At 43.9% G+C, this 13,860-nt stretch overlaps 1 protein-coding gene across 2 annotated transcripts in view; it reads left to right on the forward strand.

Moving 5' to 3' along the window:
- Positions 1–1,785: 1,785 nt before the first annotated feature.
- Positions 1,786–13,860, forward strand: part of DNAAF2 (dynein axonemal assembly factor 2) — a 265,590-nt gene continuing 253,515 nt past the window's right edge. Inside the window, exon 1 of one of the 2 annotated variants that reach the window (XM_085627014.1) lies at positions 1,786–3,980. In XM_085627014.1, coding sequence (XP_085483140.1) covers positions 1,872–3,980 — 2,109 coding nt within the window. In that variant the 5' untranslated portion in view covers positions 1,786–1,871. The remainder of the gene's footprint in view (positions 3,981–13,860) is intronic. The other variant, XM_085627015.1, reaches the window with a different exon arrangement.

The following is a 13,860-nucleotide window of genomic DNA, read 5'->3' on the forward strand; positions in this document are numbered from 1 at the left end:
GGTATGTGACAAGGCCCAATACCCCCCATAGGTTGCCCCACCCTGTCCTGATGAAGATCCGCAAGGCCGAGGATCAAATCACCCTCATGGCCATAAGACGGGTCGAAACGTTGATGCCCCCTTTAATCTAGCCTGGACCTCGAACTTTAACCCCCACGTGCCATTCTAGGATTGATTTCTATCTAAATTGAAACTGCAATACACTTGTGATTATGTACTGAATAGCTTGGCCAGGCCCTCAAGGACGGTGATTCAAAACCAGTCCAATTGTTTTGATGTAGTAAATTTCCTTTGCCAATTCTTGAATATTCTTTCTCACTACCTTCCACTTGAGCACCCTTTCTCCTATGCACGTTCCCTCTGGAGCAACCTTCTCTGTTAAAATTGTTAACGCACATATGATTTTCACCATTTGACATGAAAATAAAAATGCATGGTGAACCAGATTATGGTTTGTTGCACTTTCCTGTTGTAAATAATGTATTAAGTTCCATGAGCGATTAATTTGTTCCAATGAATGCTCACAAAATCCTTTGTTGATTCATAAATGAAGGTCTAGGACCACTGTTTCTTGTATCATACCTTACTCAGGTCCTTGATCACTATTGGGTCACCCCATTTTTGTAATGGTTAACTTTAATAGCGGCAACAACACTTTCTTTAGATGCGGCGCATAGAAAGAAAGGGGTGCGGCCTCTATTAACATGAAAGCGCACCATGGGCGCTTGTAAACAACAACTATTTACAATGCAATAGGTCTCGCATTTACGAGAATTTAAGCTATTGTCATTTACAATGCCAATAGCTCAAACTCTCGTAAATGTGAGGCTTATTGCATTGCAAATGCTCGTTTTCTCTCGCTCTCAGTCTGGTGAGTTTATCTATTGCAGTCTGTGTGTCATGTCGGTTATTGCTCTTCCATTTCTGGTGCTATGCAGATTGTCTTAGAGTTTCTCGTTGCTCAAACGAGTTTAATTTCTGATATTTATGTTTCCCTCTCGGGAAAGTGTCACTCGTAGTCGTTAATTGTCACTCATGATTCCACCGAAATTATGAAAATGTCACATACAGCAATCTGAAACCTTGGCAGCTATAGAAGATGTATGTAGTGGCTTGCAGGTTAGCATGGAGAGGCTGTGGCCTTACGGCCAGAGCTGCCGACTTTGGAGCTGGGAAACCAGGTTCGGCCTCGACTCAGCTTCCTGTGATTCTGGGCTAATCACTTAATCTCCCCATGGCTACCAAGAAATTATTGTGTCCTTGTCTAACCTAACTGGTGCTCATGTAAAGCGCTCCAATACCTTCAGGTCGAGTTCACACTATATAAATCTGCAAATAAAAATGAAATCCCTTTTGGCTTCTGATGGACTTAGTAGAGCTGTGACGTAAGTATTACAGGGAATGCACTGAAGGCTGGTTTAGAATGTTGAATTTGCAGCTACAGGGCATAAGAATAAAGAGTTGTAATACTAACTTCCGTGTGTGGCGTATACCCAAGCTGGGGAGGACGCTACAGAATCCAAAATCATTGTTAATCAAAGTAGTAACATATGTCAGGTGTGTTTGTTTTTAGAAATGTAATAGAAACCGACAGGCACATTGCTGCTTTCCAAATTAAAAGGTAAATTAATTAAAATAAATTCAAACCAATGTAGAAACGTGTTCGCCTAACTTTCTCCTCTTGGAGCGCGCGCACCTACGACGTCTGAAATGTGCCCTCGGCTAGGCTAGTAGTCCGCCTTTTATGCCCATGCACATTCTCTGAGGTCGGTGATTTGTAGAAGAGTTCTGTCGTCATATCTGTGCACCCGGATAGCAACGGATTCGGCGTCCCGACTACCCACCAAAGCGCAGCTTTCAAAGAGACAGAAATGGCTACTAACAGCAGCGGAGATAAACTGGAGGACCTGGATCTGAGTTCGGAGGAAGTGGAGCGCCTGAGCCGGGCCTTCAAGGACGAGCGCTTTAAGGAGCTCTTCCGCGAGTATGCCGAAGAGATCTCGGACCCGGAGAACCGGCGGCTCTACGAGCAGGAGATCCGGATGATGGAACAGGACAGGGGCATGGACGCCAAATTTGTTCACCCGCAGCCAGGACATGTCCTGCGCACCAGCCTGGGCGGTCGGCAGCGCTGCTACGTTAACATCTGCAGCAACCCGCTCATGGGCCAGCCCGAGTGCAAGCCGGCCCAGGGTGGGCAACAGTGGTCTCTGCCCTACAGCCTCTCACCTGGACGGGAGGACCTAACCAAGGGCAGTTCGGAGAAGCATATGATTTACGATGTGGTCTTCCACCCAGACACGCTGCGCTTAGCCGGCAGCAACCCCAAGTTCAAGGAAATGGTGGACTCCACGGCGCTAGAAGGCGTCGAGAAGCGGTTTGAGGTCACACTGGACAAACGTAACGTCAAAACTTTGAAGGCAAAGTACAAAGGGGTCCCACAGGCAACCGTGCTGCGAACACCTCTACCGGGAGTCCCCCAGCCTCCAAGCCAGGACCCCGAAGACCCTCTCCGTTTCCCATATCCTTATGTAAAGGCGAACGGCGCAGGCAGCGAGGAAAGACCTGTGGCGGACCGGCATTCGTCGAAGAGAAAGGATCCTAAGCCGCAGACCTCGGTGGTTGCTCCCACTGAACCCCATTTCACCATCACCCATAGGTCCTACGTCGATCTGCAGGACTACCGCCTTTCCAGGGACGCTGTGCCCAGCTCTGTGCCCAAGGAGCTGCTGGTCACCATAGACCTGCCTCTTCTGAAATCAGCTAGTGATGCCAACTTGGATATACATGAACGGCTGCTGACCCTGAAGTCCCAGACACCTGCATACAGTCTGCGGGTCCCCCTCCCATACCCTGTTGATGAAACCCTCGGTAGCGCCAAGTTCAACAAGGCAAAGAGGCAGTTGCTGGTTACGCTGCCAGTCGTGGTACAGAAATGCCAGGCCTTTGTGAACACGAGTCCTTTGAATACCGAAGTAGATGGCGCCAGTAAATCCGAGAGTAAGCAACTTGTCGAAGAGCTTAATACGAAGGAAGTTTGTGATGGAACTATTTTTCAAGAGCCCATGGTTAGTACACCGGAGAGCTCTCAAACCGGACAACCATTCACGGCAGAGACCGTAGATGGGGAAATGGAACAGGCAACAAGATGTTTAGGAGACAAAGACAATGGCAGCCTTAGCTCTGAGACCCTGATTGTCCCACAATCTGAGGTCCCTTGCATTGCTGAGTCTAAGGGCCCTTGTATCGCCGAGTCTAAGGGCCCTTGTATCGCCGAGTCTAAGGGCCCTTGTATCGCCGAGTCTAAGGGCCCTTGTATCGCCGAGTCTAAGGGCCCTTGTATCGCCGAGTCTGAGGGCCCTTGTATCGCCGAGTCTGAGGGTCCTTGTATCGCCGAGTTTGAGGGTCCAGCACAGTCTGAGGGTCCTGGTGTCACTGAGACAGAGAGCTTGTCTAGCCTGGAGTCAGGGAACTCATCTGTCACCCAAATTCCCGATGGGTTTGGGAAAACAACAGAAAAACGCAATGTTCTGAAATTGGCAGAAACAGAAAACATTGTGCTGACCAATAACAATGGCCCTAGAGACGCTCAAATACAAGAACAACCTAGAGAGCCATGTTTTACAGTCCATCATAAAGAGCAAGTGCCCGTGTCAGAGGAGGCGGAGTCCCTGTGTCCACAAATCCGGTGCACCCAAGACGATATTTCAGTTACTGTGATAATCCATGTTCCTCAAATCGATAAGGAGACATTTAAAAGTTATGCAGGGACTAGCCATTACAACACCCGCTTTACTTCAGATAACACTCGGAGGAAATACTCTTTGTTTTTTCGTTTCAATCCTGGAAATAAACTGAAACCTAAAGAAGTCACTGTTTGCATCGCCAAGCACAATGCTGTAATCCAGCTGACAAAAGCATCTGAAAGCTGTGGCCCGTGGGAAAAGTGCAGCTATGGTGTCGACGAGAACAACTTGCAGGTATCTAAATTATACATGGAATAAAAAATATATATAATATGTACATCTAGAAATGGTCACTGGAAAAAAGGCCAGGGGAACTCTATTTCATTCTTAATGTAGCGTGCCGGAACAGGGTTAATGTCAGGAGGGACTAGGGAAAAATTGTTAGGCCATAATTTATAAAATGTAATATCAGCCAGGATGGTGACTGGTGCGCCTGAATCTGCCATAGCTAATATAATTTTGCTATCAATAGAAATATCAACAAATGGCTCTTTGATGGGTTTATCAGAATACTCTGGTATATCAATGGTAACCACAATATTAGAAAATTGAGAGGTGCATTCTTGGAGTTGGGGAGAGTTAACAGTAACATTAGAAATTCTGATTCTACCAGGGTTGCTGTTGGTGTTATATGACGTGGAGTTTGATCTTTTGTTGCAAACGCTTTGAAAAGGCCCAAATTTCTGACATTTTATACATTTTTTCCCTAAAGCTGGGCAGGAAGGGTTGTTTCCAATGTGATTTCTTGATCCACAACGGAAACAAATTAGTTGTGTTCTAGGATTTTGGTTTCTTACATACCTTCTGTCGGAATTTTGTTTCGGATTTATGGCACAAACAGTGTTTTCTTCAGAGACAAAATTCGTAGTTTGAGGCATGATTTGTTGGGAACTATCCTGTGTGAAAAACTGCATGGGTTGAACACTAGATAAAACTTTGGAAGTAACAATCGACCTCTCAATACTTTTTGCGATATCGATTGTTTCAGCCAAAGTAGGATTGCAAGAAGTGAGTAGTCGTTCTTGTATCTTCTCAGAGAAACAATAAAACACAAATTGGTCCCTTATATATGTGTCAACATTTGCACCAAAATCAAATTTTTCAGCTAGAACTCTTAAATTTGCTATGTAATCTTCTACTGATTCATCTGATGACTGTTTACACATTGCAAAATTAAATCTTTCGAGAAGGACGCTTGTGGAATCTGGATATTGTTTCCCCATACGTAGTTTGGCTTCAATGAAAACATTCCAAATAGTGTCTTCGGACACAGGCGCAGGATAATGCGGAAGATTTTCAAAAACTCTCCGTCCAGCAGCACCCAAGTGGTTGAGTAACAATGCTAACTTCCTGGTAGGTGTGTAGGCATCAGCACCAATAGGAGTTATGTAGTTTTCAAAATCTTTAAGCCATTCTGTCCACTTCAGTTCCGGTTTGCCTGGTTTTTGTAGGAAAGGAGTAGGCTGGATAACTCCTTGGGCAGTTGCCATGGTGATAGAGGCTGTGAATGAATTATGAATGAAATAAAAACAACTTGACAACCAGTGGACTCGAGTTAAATGAGGCCGAACCAGGCGTGTGAATCACCAAGGGATGTCACACGACATTCATTGAAAAGTTTGATTTGAAGCACAACAGGTGTGTGAATCACCGAAGACGAGTATCACACGAAAGATCAATAACTGGCAGGCAAGCGCTTCAAAACTTGCACAAGATGGCCACCGACGCGTGACGTCATCACGCTCCCATAATGCCTTGCTGTCTTCCGTATAGCCACATTGAAATGAGTCTGAACACTCCACGTTGCTGACGTAATGCGCCGTTGACACGGGATGCGAATCGGAAGGTCTCTATGATGCAGGCGCAGAATGCAGGCTTACGGGGCTCAAGACAAAGAGCGAGAGCAATTAACGTTGAAGCAGAGGTAACATTTGGTGAAATTGGAAAGTTAAAGCGCATAAGTTTAAGGAAAATAAAATTTGAGAACGTGTCCCAAATGTTAGCGCAAGACGTCCGACCCACCTCAAAGATCCGTATTGTTCCGATGGGTTGAAACGCAAATAAACAAAGCCGGTGGGCTCCAAGAGATCCGTTAAGACAGGTTGTTAGCTGACGAAAACCCCACTCCTGGTACCAAAATGTAGCGTGCGGAACAGGAACCAAATTTAGATACAACCCAGAATCCAGGGATAACTTTTCAGCATGAAGGTTTATTTTCCAGTAAGTAGATAGAAAGAGCCCACGGCAGGGGACTTGACAGCAACCAAAAGCCCAGCCAACGGTCCCGGGATACAGAACATAGAATCCTTACAGATTACAATTCAATACAAAAAATGAACACAATTAAAGGAACAGATAAAGTGTAAAACAAATATGAAGAGTGATAAGTAATTAGCATACTACACTTAATGCCCGAATATAAAGATATAATACTGTTAGTGAAGATGTGGCTCATAATAAGGTTGCGGCCAACTACTCTATTGTTTGTAGATGGAGTGCTTTCAAGTAGCACAGATCGTTAACAATGTCTATCTAATCTAGATATATTGACAATATTGTCTTGCTACTGCTTGGATGACAGTTGTGATATTGCGGAATGCTAAACAATGTATACCATGTGAAAAAACTCTTCCTAGATCCACATTCCGAAGAGCTACAATGCAGAGATGAGGGGACAAAACTAAGTAGGCTTTGTTGCTAACACTTCACTTGCACTCATCAAAGTACAGTATGCATTTGCAGTTCTTGGGAATTGTACTTTATTATAGAATCACTCCAGTGAATGCTAATGCATTTGAGGAAAAGCTAGAGATAAAGAAGTGTGGGTCATTGGAGGATTGGCATGAGATTTGTGTATGCTTTTCCTCAGCAGACCCAGTCGAAGCAGCCATGTTTTTGAAGCACACCCAGCCAACTTCACTCTGCTCTCCTTTCAAGCAGAATTGTCTGCTGTCCAGACAGATCTCGCAGTACTCCTCTGGAGGCCCTTTTACATTCTAGATGCTGCCCGCTCTGCCCCGCTCCCATTACCAGATCCCCTGGACCCCATCTGAACTATACTCGCAGTTTTTGACGACTTTGGGAGTCATACAATCTTTGCACAGGTGTAGCTGAATTGAGCCCATTAGTGCCTTCAGTAATGTTAGAATAGTGCCCGTCCATTATTTTTCTCGGGTTCATGTATTCTTAGAGTCCTGATGATGATCCTTCTATCTGTCCAAAGGATCAAAATTTCATCGACTAGTTCTACGAGCCTAATTTGATTGTAGATAAGAATAAAATGGGCTGTGTTGGTCTTACTTGATACACACTCTTGATGCCGGATCATACGTGTGTATCACTTGCATGGGCACACCGAGCATGTTTCTCACAATTCGCCCACTGCGGCGTCAGTGTTTTTAATGTTTTTTATATGCAATTGAACAAATTGATCATTTGATGAATGTGTACATTGATTGTATTATCTATGTCTTGGGACCACTGTTCTTTTCGCATTTCCTCAGCAGAAGACATTCTTTCTACTTGATTGCCATAGACGAGGGCTATGGTCAGGGCGACTGGCAGCATGCAATTGTGCGGCTGCGCCGATTTTCGCAGTTATAGATTTGCCACATAATCCTTCATCTGCCGCATAAACTGCAGATTTTAATAAAAAAAAATAGTTTCTACCTCGAACGGTTGAAAAGTTACTAAAAATGCTGCAACATATGTTGTCGTGCAGTGAAAGGCCCTTTGTAAAGCAAAGTTGGACACCTTTCTGTTGCTTATTGCTATATTTGGGTATTAAACTGGTATTAATGAGGTGCAACCAATGTCCAGACAGTGTTACCAAGTTTAAAAATGCCAAAATTATGAAGTAATACTATTACAAAATGTGGTGCATTATGCTGTATAATTTGGCTTTTCTTGCCCCATAATTTACTCAACGCTGCCGCATAATTTGACCCTTTCCAACCGCATAATTCCAATGGCTCTGGCTATAGTGGAGATTTTATTGTACAATAGCCAAATAGTCTTACTTCAGTTCTTAAAGATTTTGGGGTATGTGTTGTAAATACTTATTTACATATTAGCCTTGTTAGTACTTACCCTGTTTCTTGTGTGTGGGTCAAGCCTTCCTTTGTGTCCTATCCCAGTTCAGATCCTAGAACGCTTGTAGCGTTCTTAGTACTAGCATGTTACCGTTGTGGGGATTCCAGCTGGGGGCAGTTGGTGTCCGGTCAGCGGTTGTGGTGTACGCTTTGTTTGTGCTCTGCAAATAAAGATCCTGCTTTATATAGAGAAGACTCCTGCATTCCTTCCTGTGTTTACTTACATCATTTTGGCGACGATTGGAGAAGCAGACCGGACGTAGGAGCACACGAATTGGAAGTTGCTGAGCAGACGGACAACGAGCGACAACAACCAAGGAGAAGTCACGACGTGCGGCATGAAGTAGCGATTCCCTGAATCCAAATCTTTTACTACGGAAAAAAAGGCACTTCAGCGACTTTTGGGAGAGAAAGTGACGTCACGCCTTGAACTGTGAGCTTTTCGAATCTTGTGAGCGGCTACGAAGAGAAGCGCAGCCAGGCGTGAACGTAACAGCGTGAGTGCGTAACCACACAGTGCGTTACTAGGCAACAAATCCAATGCGCGTATGAGGCAGTAGAGCGCGAGCGTTGCCTAGCAGCAGGACTGACTGTCAACAACAACTCGTTTCCGCGAGCTTACGCTAACAATCTCGCGCTATTGAGCGGCCGTCTTAGTTCTGGTTTGTGCAATTTTAGAACAGCTCTGAAGCACAATCCACCGCAAGTGGGGATTAAGGGTTTTAAAGGAACAAGTGTCTTTTCTCACAAGCGGAGGAAACTATTAAGAGCCATAAGCAAATAGTATGTATTTTTAACCCCATACACAACCTGTTTTCGCTAAAGAGTCACTTTCAGAATATTGTCACATTTTAACTTCAGTGCAAACGGAGGCCAGCATGGCACAGCAAATTAACCAACAAGTCAATGTGACTCTTCCACCTCAATTTCTTAGCGAACCAGGGGCCCCATCAATCTCATGGGAAGATTGGATACGTATGTTCGAGAACTATTTGGACGCATTAGATGGTCAAGAATTTCCTGCTAAACGGAAGAAAGCATTACTCCTGACTGCCCTGGGCAAAGAGGGTCAACGAGAATTTCAATACCTTCCTCAAGCTTTACAAGCTAGTGGTCAGCCTATTCCTAACGAGTATAAAGAAGCTGTTACGAGACTGGAAGTGAGGTTTGGTAAAGAGGAGAACCTTGTAATGAATAGATACAAATTCTACACTCACAAACAGCGCACGGAGGAGTCAATAGATGACTTTGTAGCACGCCTCAGGGAACTGTCGGTTAAGTGCAACTTTGGGGTAATGAATGACGAGTTGATACGTGATCAACTCATAGTGCAGTGCAACAATAAGAAGATAAAGGAGAGACTGTGGGCGGCTAAGAATCCGTCATTGAAAGTAGCTATAGATTTAGCCAAAGTGGTAGAAGAGTCAGAAAAATGTATAAAAGAGCTAGAAGGTTGCAATTCACAACAGGGTTTGATTTCTGTAGTTGCCGACAAATCAAACATTGAGTGTGAGTCAGGTCATGAAGAGAATGTAGCTGCGTTGGGTTACAAGGGTAAGAATCCCTTAAAGAAAAGTAATGTTGGGAAATATTCGAACGACAGAGGTTGTTGTTCTAGATGTGGTAGCAATAACCATAAGTCAGACGCAAAGTTCTGTTTTGCGAACAATAAAGAGTGTCTCAAGTGTGGGAGATTGGGGCATTTCTCTAGGATGTGCAGGACGAAAGGAAATGCTAGTGTAGCTTTCGTTGAAGATGAATCCAAAGGGTTAAAGCGTGATAAAGACAAAATTTTGTGTGTTGAGGATGTTTGTGTGAGCGATTGTAATGAGAAGAGAGAAGTGAGACCTAAGGCACAGTTTGTGATTAATGAGCATAATGTAACTCTGATGGTAGATACGGGTTCAAGACACACAATTATTCCCGAGCCTTTATTCAGGGGTGAGTGGGGTAGTCAACCCTTAAAGGTGAGTGACATCTCACCAACAGGTTACCAAGGAGAGAGGATAGACTTGTTGGGCTACTTTGATGCGGATATTCACTTTGAAGGAAGGTCAATCAAAGGGAAAGTTTATGTTGCAGTTGATGGTCCACCAATCTTGGGTTGGATTCATCAATATGACTTGCATATAATAGTGAACCCCAGAGCACCCAATCAAGTCATGGTAGTGGATGAACACACTCTTAGTGACATTCTCAATGAAGCAGGGAGTGTGTTTAGGGACGAGTTGGGAGAGTTGAAGGGATATGTCCACAAGATAGTCATGAAACGTGACACAGTTCCCGTGCAGCATAAGGTGAGGAGAGTCCCACTTTCAGTGAAAGATGAAGTCAAGAAGGTGATTGAGGAGATGTTACAGGGGGGTGTCATTGAACCGGTGGAGGCATCTTCTTGGGTATCTCCGGTCGTCATCACGCAGAAGGCTGATGGCAAAATTAGGTTCTGTGTGGACTTGAGGTCATTGAATAGGTATGTTGTGGCTGATACTTTTCCCCTTCCAAATATAGGCGAACTTGTCTCAACCTTACAAGGTGCAAAATTTTTCACGAAGTTAGACTTAAAGAGTGCATATCACCAAATCCGCCTTCATGATGAGTCTAAAGGACTCACAGCTTTCATTACCACTGAGGGCACGTTTCAGTTTACGAGACTCCCGTTTGGTTTAAGCTCTGCAGCTAGTGTGTTTCAACGCATGGTTTCTGAGATCTTTAAAGGGATTAAGAAAGCGGTGTTCTTTCAGGACGACATATTAGTCTTTGGAGACACCATTACAGAACACAATGTAGTACTTAAAAGAGTTTTGGGGAGAATCCAAGACGCTGGGTTGACTCTACGTAAAGAGAAGTGTCGGTTTCTTGTCCAAAACATAGAGTATTTGGGTTATGAGATTTCTGCTCAGGGAGTCAAGCCGAAGAAGGATTTACTTGAGGCTATAAAGTTAGCTCCGCGTCCCATGGATAAGGAGCAACTCAGGTCTTTTATGGGTCTCATCGAGTTTTACTCGAAGTTTGTGGAGAATTTTTCTAGCAAAACCATGACCCTAAGATCGTTACTCAAAAAGGGGGTGAAATTTTGCTGGAGTGCTTGTCATGAGGAATGTTTTAACCTGATTAAGGAAGAGTTGTGTCAGGCGAAAGTGTTAACCCCCTTCGACATTAGTCGTACATCCATATTGATGGTGGATGCCAGTGCCATAGGAATAGGTGCGATTTTGTTGCAAAGATGGCAGGAAGGCGAAAAGACCATTGCTTTTGCTTCTCGCACCCTTTCCTCATCTGAACAGAATTATTCAGTTATAGAAAAAGAGGCATTGGCTGCTGCTTGGGGTGTCCAGTACTTCAGGACATATTTGTGGGGAACTAAGTTCCAGCTCAAAACAGATCACAAGCCGTTGTTAAAGGTTTTGTCCCCAGGGGGAGCGGGAAAGGGTTCACCGAGATTGGCAAGATTGGCTTCAAAACTTCAGGAGTATCAGTATGACATCTCATATGTTCAAGGTTGGCGTAATGTACAGGCGGATTGTTTATCAAGGCTTCCTATTAGAGAGGATGTTACGTTGAAGGAGTTGTCCGATACGCATTGTGATGAGGCTGTTGCCGTCATTCAAGATGTGGTCGCCTTGAGCGATGGTACTTTCACTAAGGAGGAGTGGTTGGATGCCATGGAAAAAGACATAGTTTTGCAGAAGGTGATTGATTTGGTGAAACTAGGCTCCCGGCGGGAAAGTTGTGTCCAACCACCGGTGCGACCTTTCATTAAGGTGTTGGATGAGCTGTCATTGTATGGTGTTGGGATCTTAATGAGAGGCGATAGATACATTCCACCATATGGTTTAAGACTGAAAATTGTAAAGTTGGCTCATGAGGGTCATTTAGGGCAAACTCTTACACAGCGTAGGTTGAAAATGGATTTTTGGTGGCCTGCCATGGACTCACAGGTGACTTCGTGGGTGGAGAATTGTTCAGTGTGTAAGGACAGTGAAAAGAGACTCAAGATTGGGTCTAGTTCTACGCCCAGCCACGTTGTTTGTCCGGGCTTACCATGGCATACCGTGTGCTTGGACTTTATAGGTCCAATGGACGAATTGCCTTTTGCTCAACGGTTTGCCATTGTAATTGTGGATGTTTACTCGAAGTGGCTTGCTGTGGAGTTCGTTAAGGACATAACCACTGACTGCACTATTCAGTTTTTAAAAGGGATTTTTCTGGATGAGGGGTATCCTTCAATTTTAATCACAGATAATGGTACCCAATTAACGTCTCAGAAGATGCGTGTGTTTCTGAGTGGGTGTGGTGTGACTCATCACCGCACCTCTCTTTATAACCCGCAAGCGAATGGTGTGTGTGAGAGGGCTAATAGAGTGGTCAAGGGTATTATTCAGATGTCGTGTGTTTCAGGTGGGTTTGCACATGAAATGGTCAGGAACATGGTATGGGCCTATAGGACCACTGTTCATAGAGCGGACTTTAAATCGCCTTTTGAACTCATGCGGGGAAGACGTCCTGGCACCAAACTTGCTCCCTCTTGGATTAAAAATTCAGCTCTTGGTTGTACTCAGCAAGAGACAATTGTTAAAACGGGGAGTACAATTTCCAAGGGTGACTGGGTCAAAGTCAAATCGGGGAGAGTGGCCAAGGGTCTTTCGAAATTTAGGGGTCCACATGTGGTGAAGAAGGTTTTTCAGCATTATGTGGTGCTTGACAATGGGGAGAAGTGGAATCTTCGGAGGGTGGCTTTGTATAGCAAGTCTGCAGTGGTGAAGGACTTCCCTACGCCTGTTGTTTCAGGTTCAACCAGTAGCGGTTACTTGTTTTCCACTCCGGAGGATGTTACTTCGGGTCTGAGTTCAAGCCGCTGTAGGGAGGATGGTGGTGGTGATGCTTGTAGTTCTTCTGATGTACAGAGTCAAGCCCATGCTAACAATGATTCTGTTCACCGCGAGGAGACCAGAGTGGTGAGGTCTCGCAGACCTCCAGCTTATTTGGATGATTATTTGTGTCACAAGTGATGTGATTGTATTTTGGGGTATATCGTTTCTTTGTTTTGGTTTAGGGAAGAAGATGTGTTGTAAATACTTATTTACATATTAGCCTTGTTAGTACTTACCCTGTTTCTTGTGTGTGGGTCAAGCCTTCCTTTGTGTCCTATCCCAGTTCAGATCCTAGAACGCTTGTAGCGTTCTTAGTACTAGCATGTTACCGTTGTGGGGATTCCAGCTGGGGGCAGTTGGTGTCCGGTCAGCGGTTGTGGTGTACGCTTTGTTTGTGCTCTGCAAATAAAGATCCTGCTTTATATAGAGAAGACTCCTGCATTCCTTCCTGTGTTTACTTACATCAGTATGCATTCCTGGATACACTCTAACCACCCTAGGGTTATGAGTACAGCTTCCAGTTTTAGGGTATTAAACTTTTGTAACATTTCCATCTGTATTTTATCCATATTTATTTTTTGGCCATTTTGTTGGTATTTATCCATCTTTCTTTTGTTTTTTTTTTAGTTTAAATAGTCGTAAAATAGAATATTTCCACATTTATTTAGCTGATAAACATGCACTCATACTTTGATGCCTGTTTCGTTTTAGCAAAATTGTGCTGACAAATATAACAAAACACTAAACCCACATGTAAATATTAGCATTATGTACAAATATAAGCTAACATATGCCCGTTTTTAAGGAAATCTCATTCTGTTTTATAACTCTCCATGCTTTTCCATATGCTCGCCTGTTGACCTGGAATTCATAAAGGACAGAATGGAGAGTCACTCACAAGAAGCACAATTTTCTGTATTTTCCTGCTTTTAAAATTTAAATACAGGCATACATCGCATTGCTATCTGTTTATAATTATCTGTTAAAATGGAAATCTGGGAGTTTATATATGAGCTCCAATCTATGCATATTCATCTTTGGAACAAGTTACTCTTTTGCTATAGCTATATAAAAAGTACTTGGACATGAAAGCTTTTCTTCCTTCAACACCCAATCACATGGTCCCATTTTATTAGTCTTGTCAGGAAATTA

This window comes from Triturus cristatus, chromosome 9, assembly GCF_964204655.1.
Source record: "Triturus cristatus chromosome 9, aTriCri1.1, whole genome shotgun sequence".
Classification (NCBI taxonomy): Eukaryota; Metazoa; Chordata; class Amphibia; order Caudata; family Salamandridae; genus Triturus; species Triturus cristatus.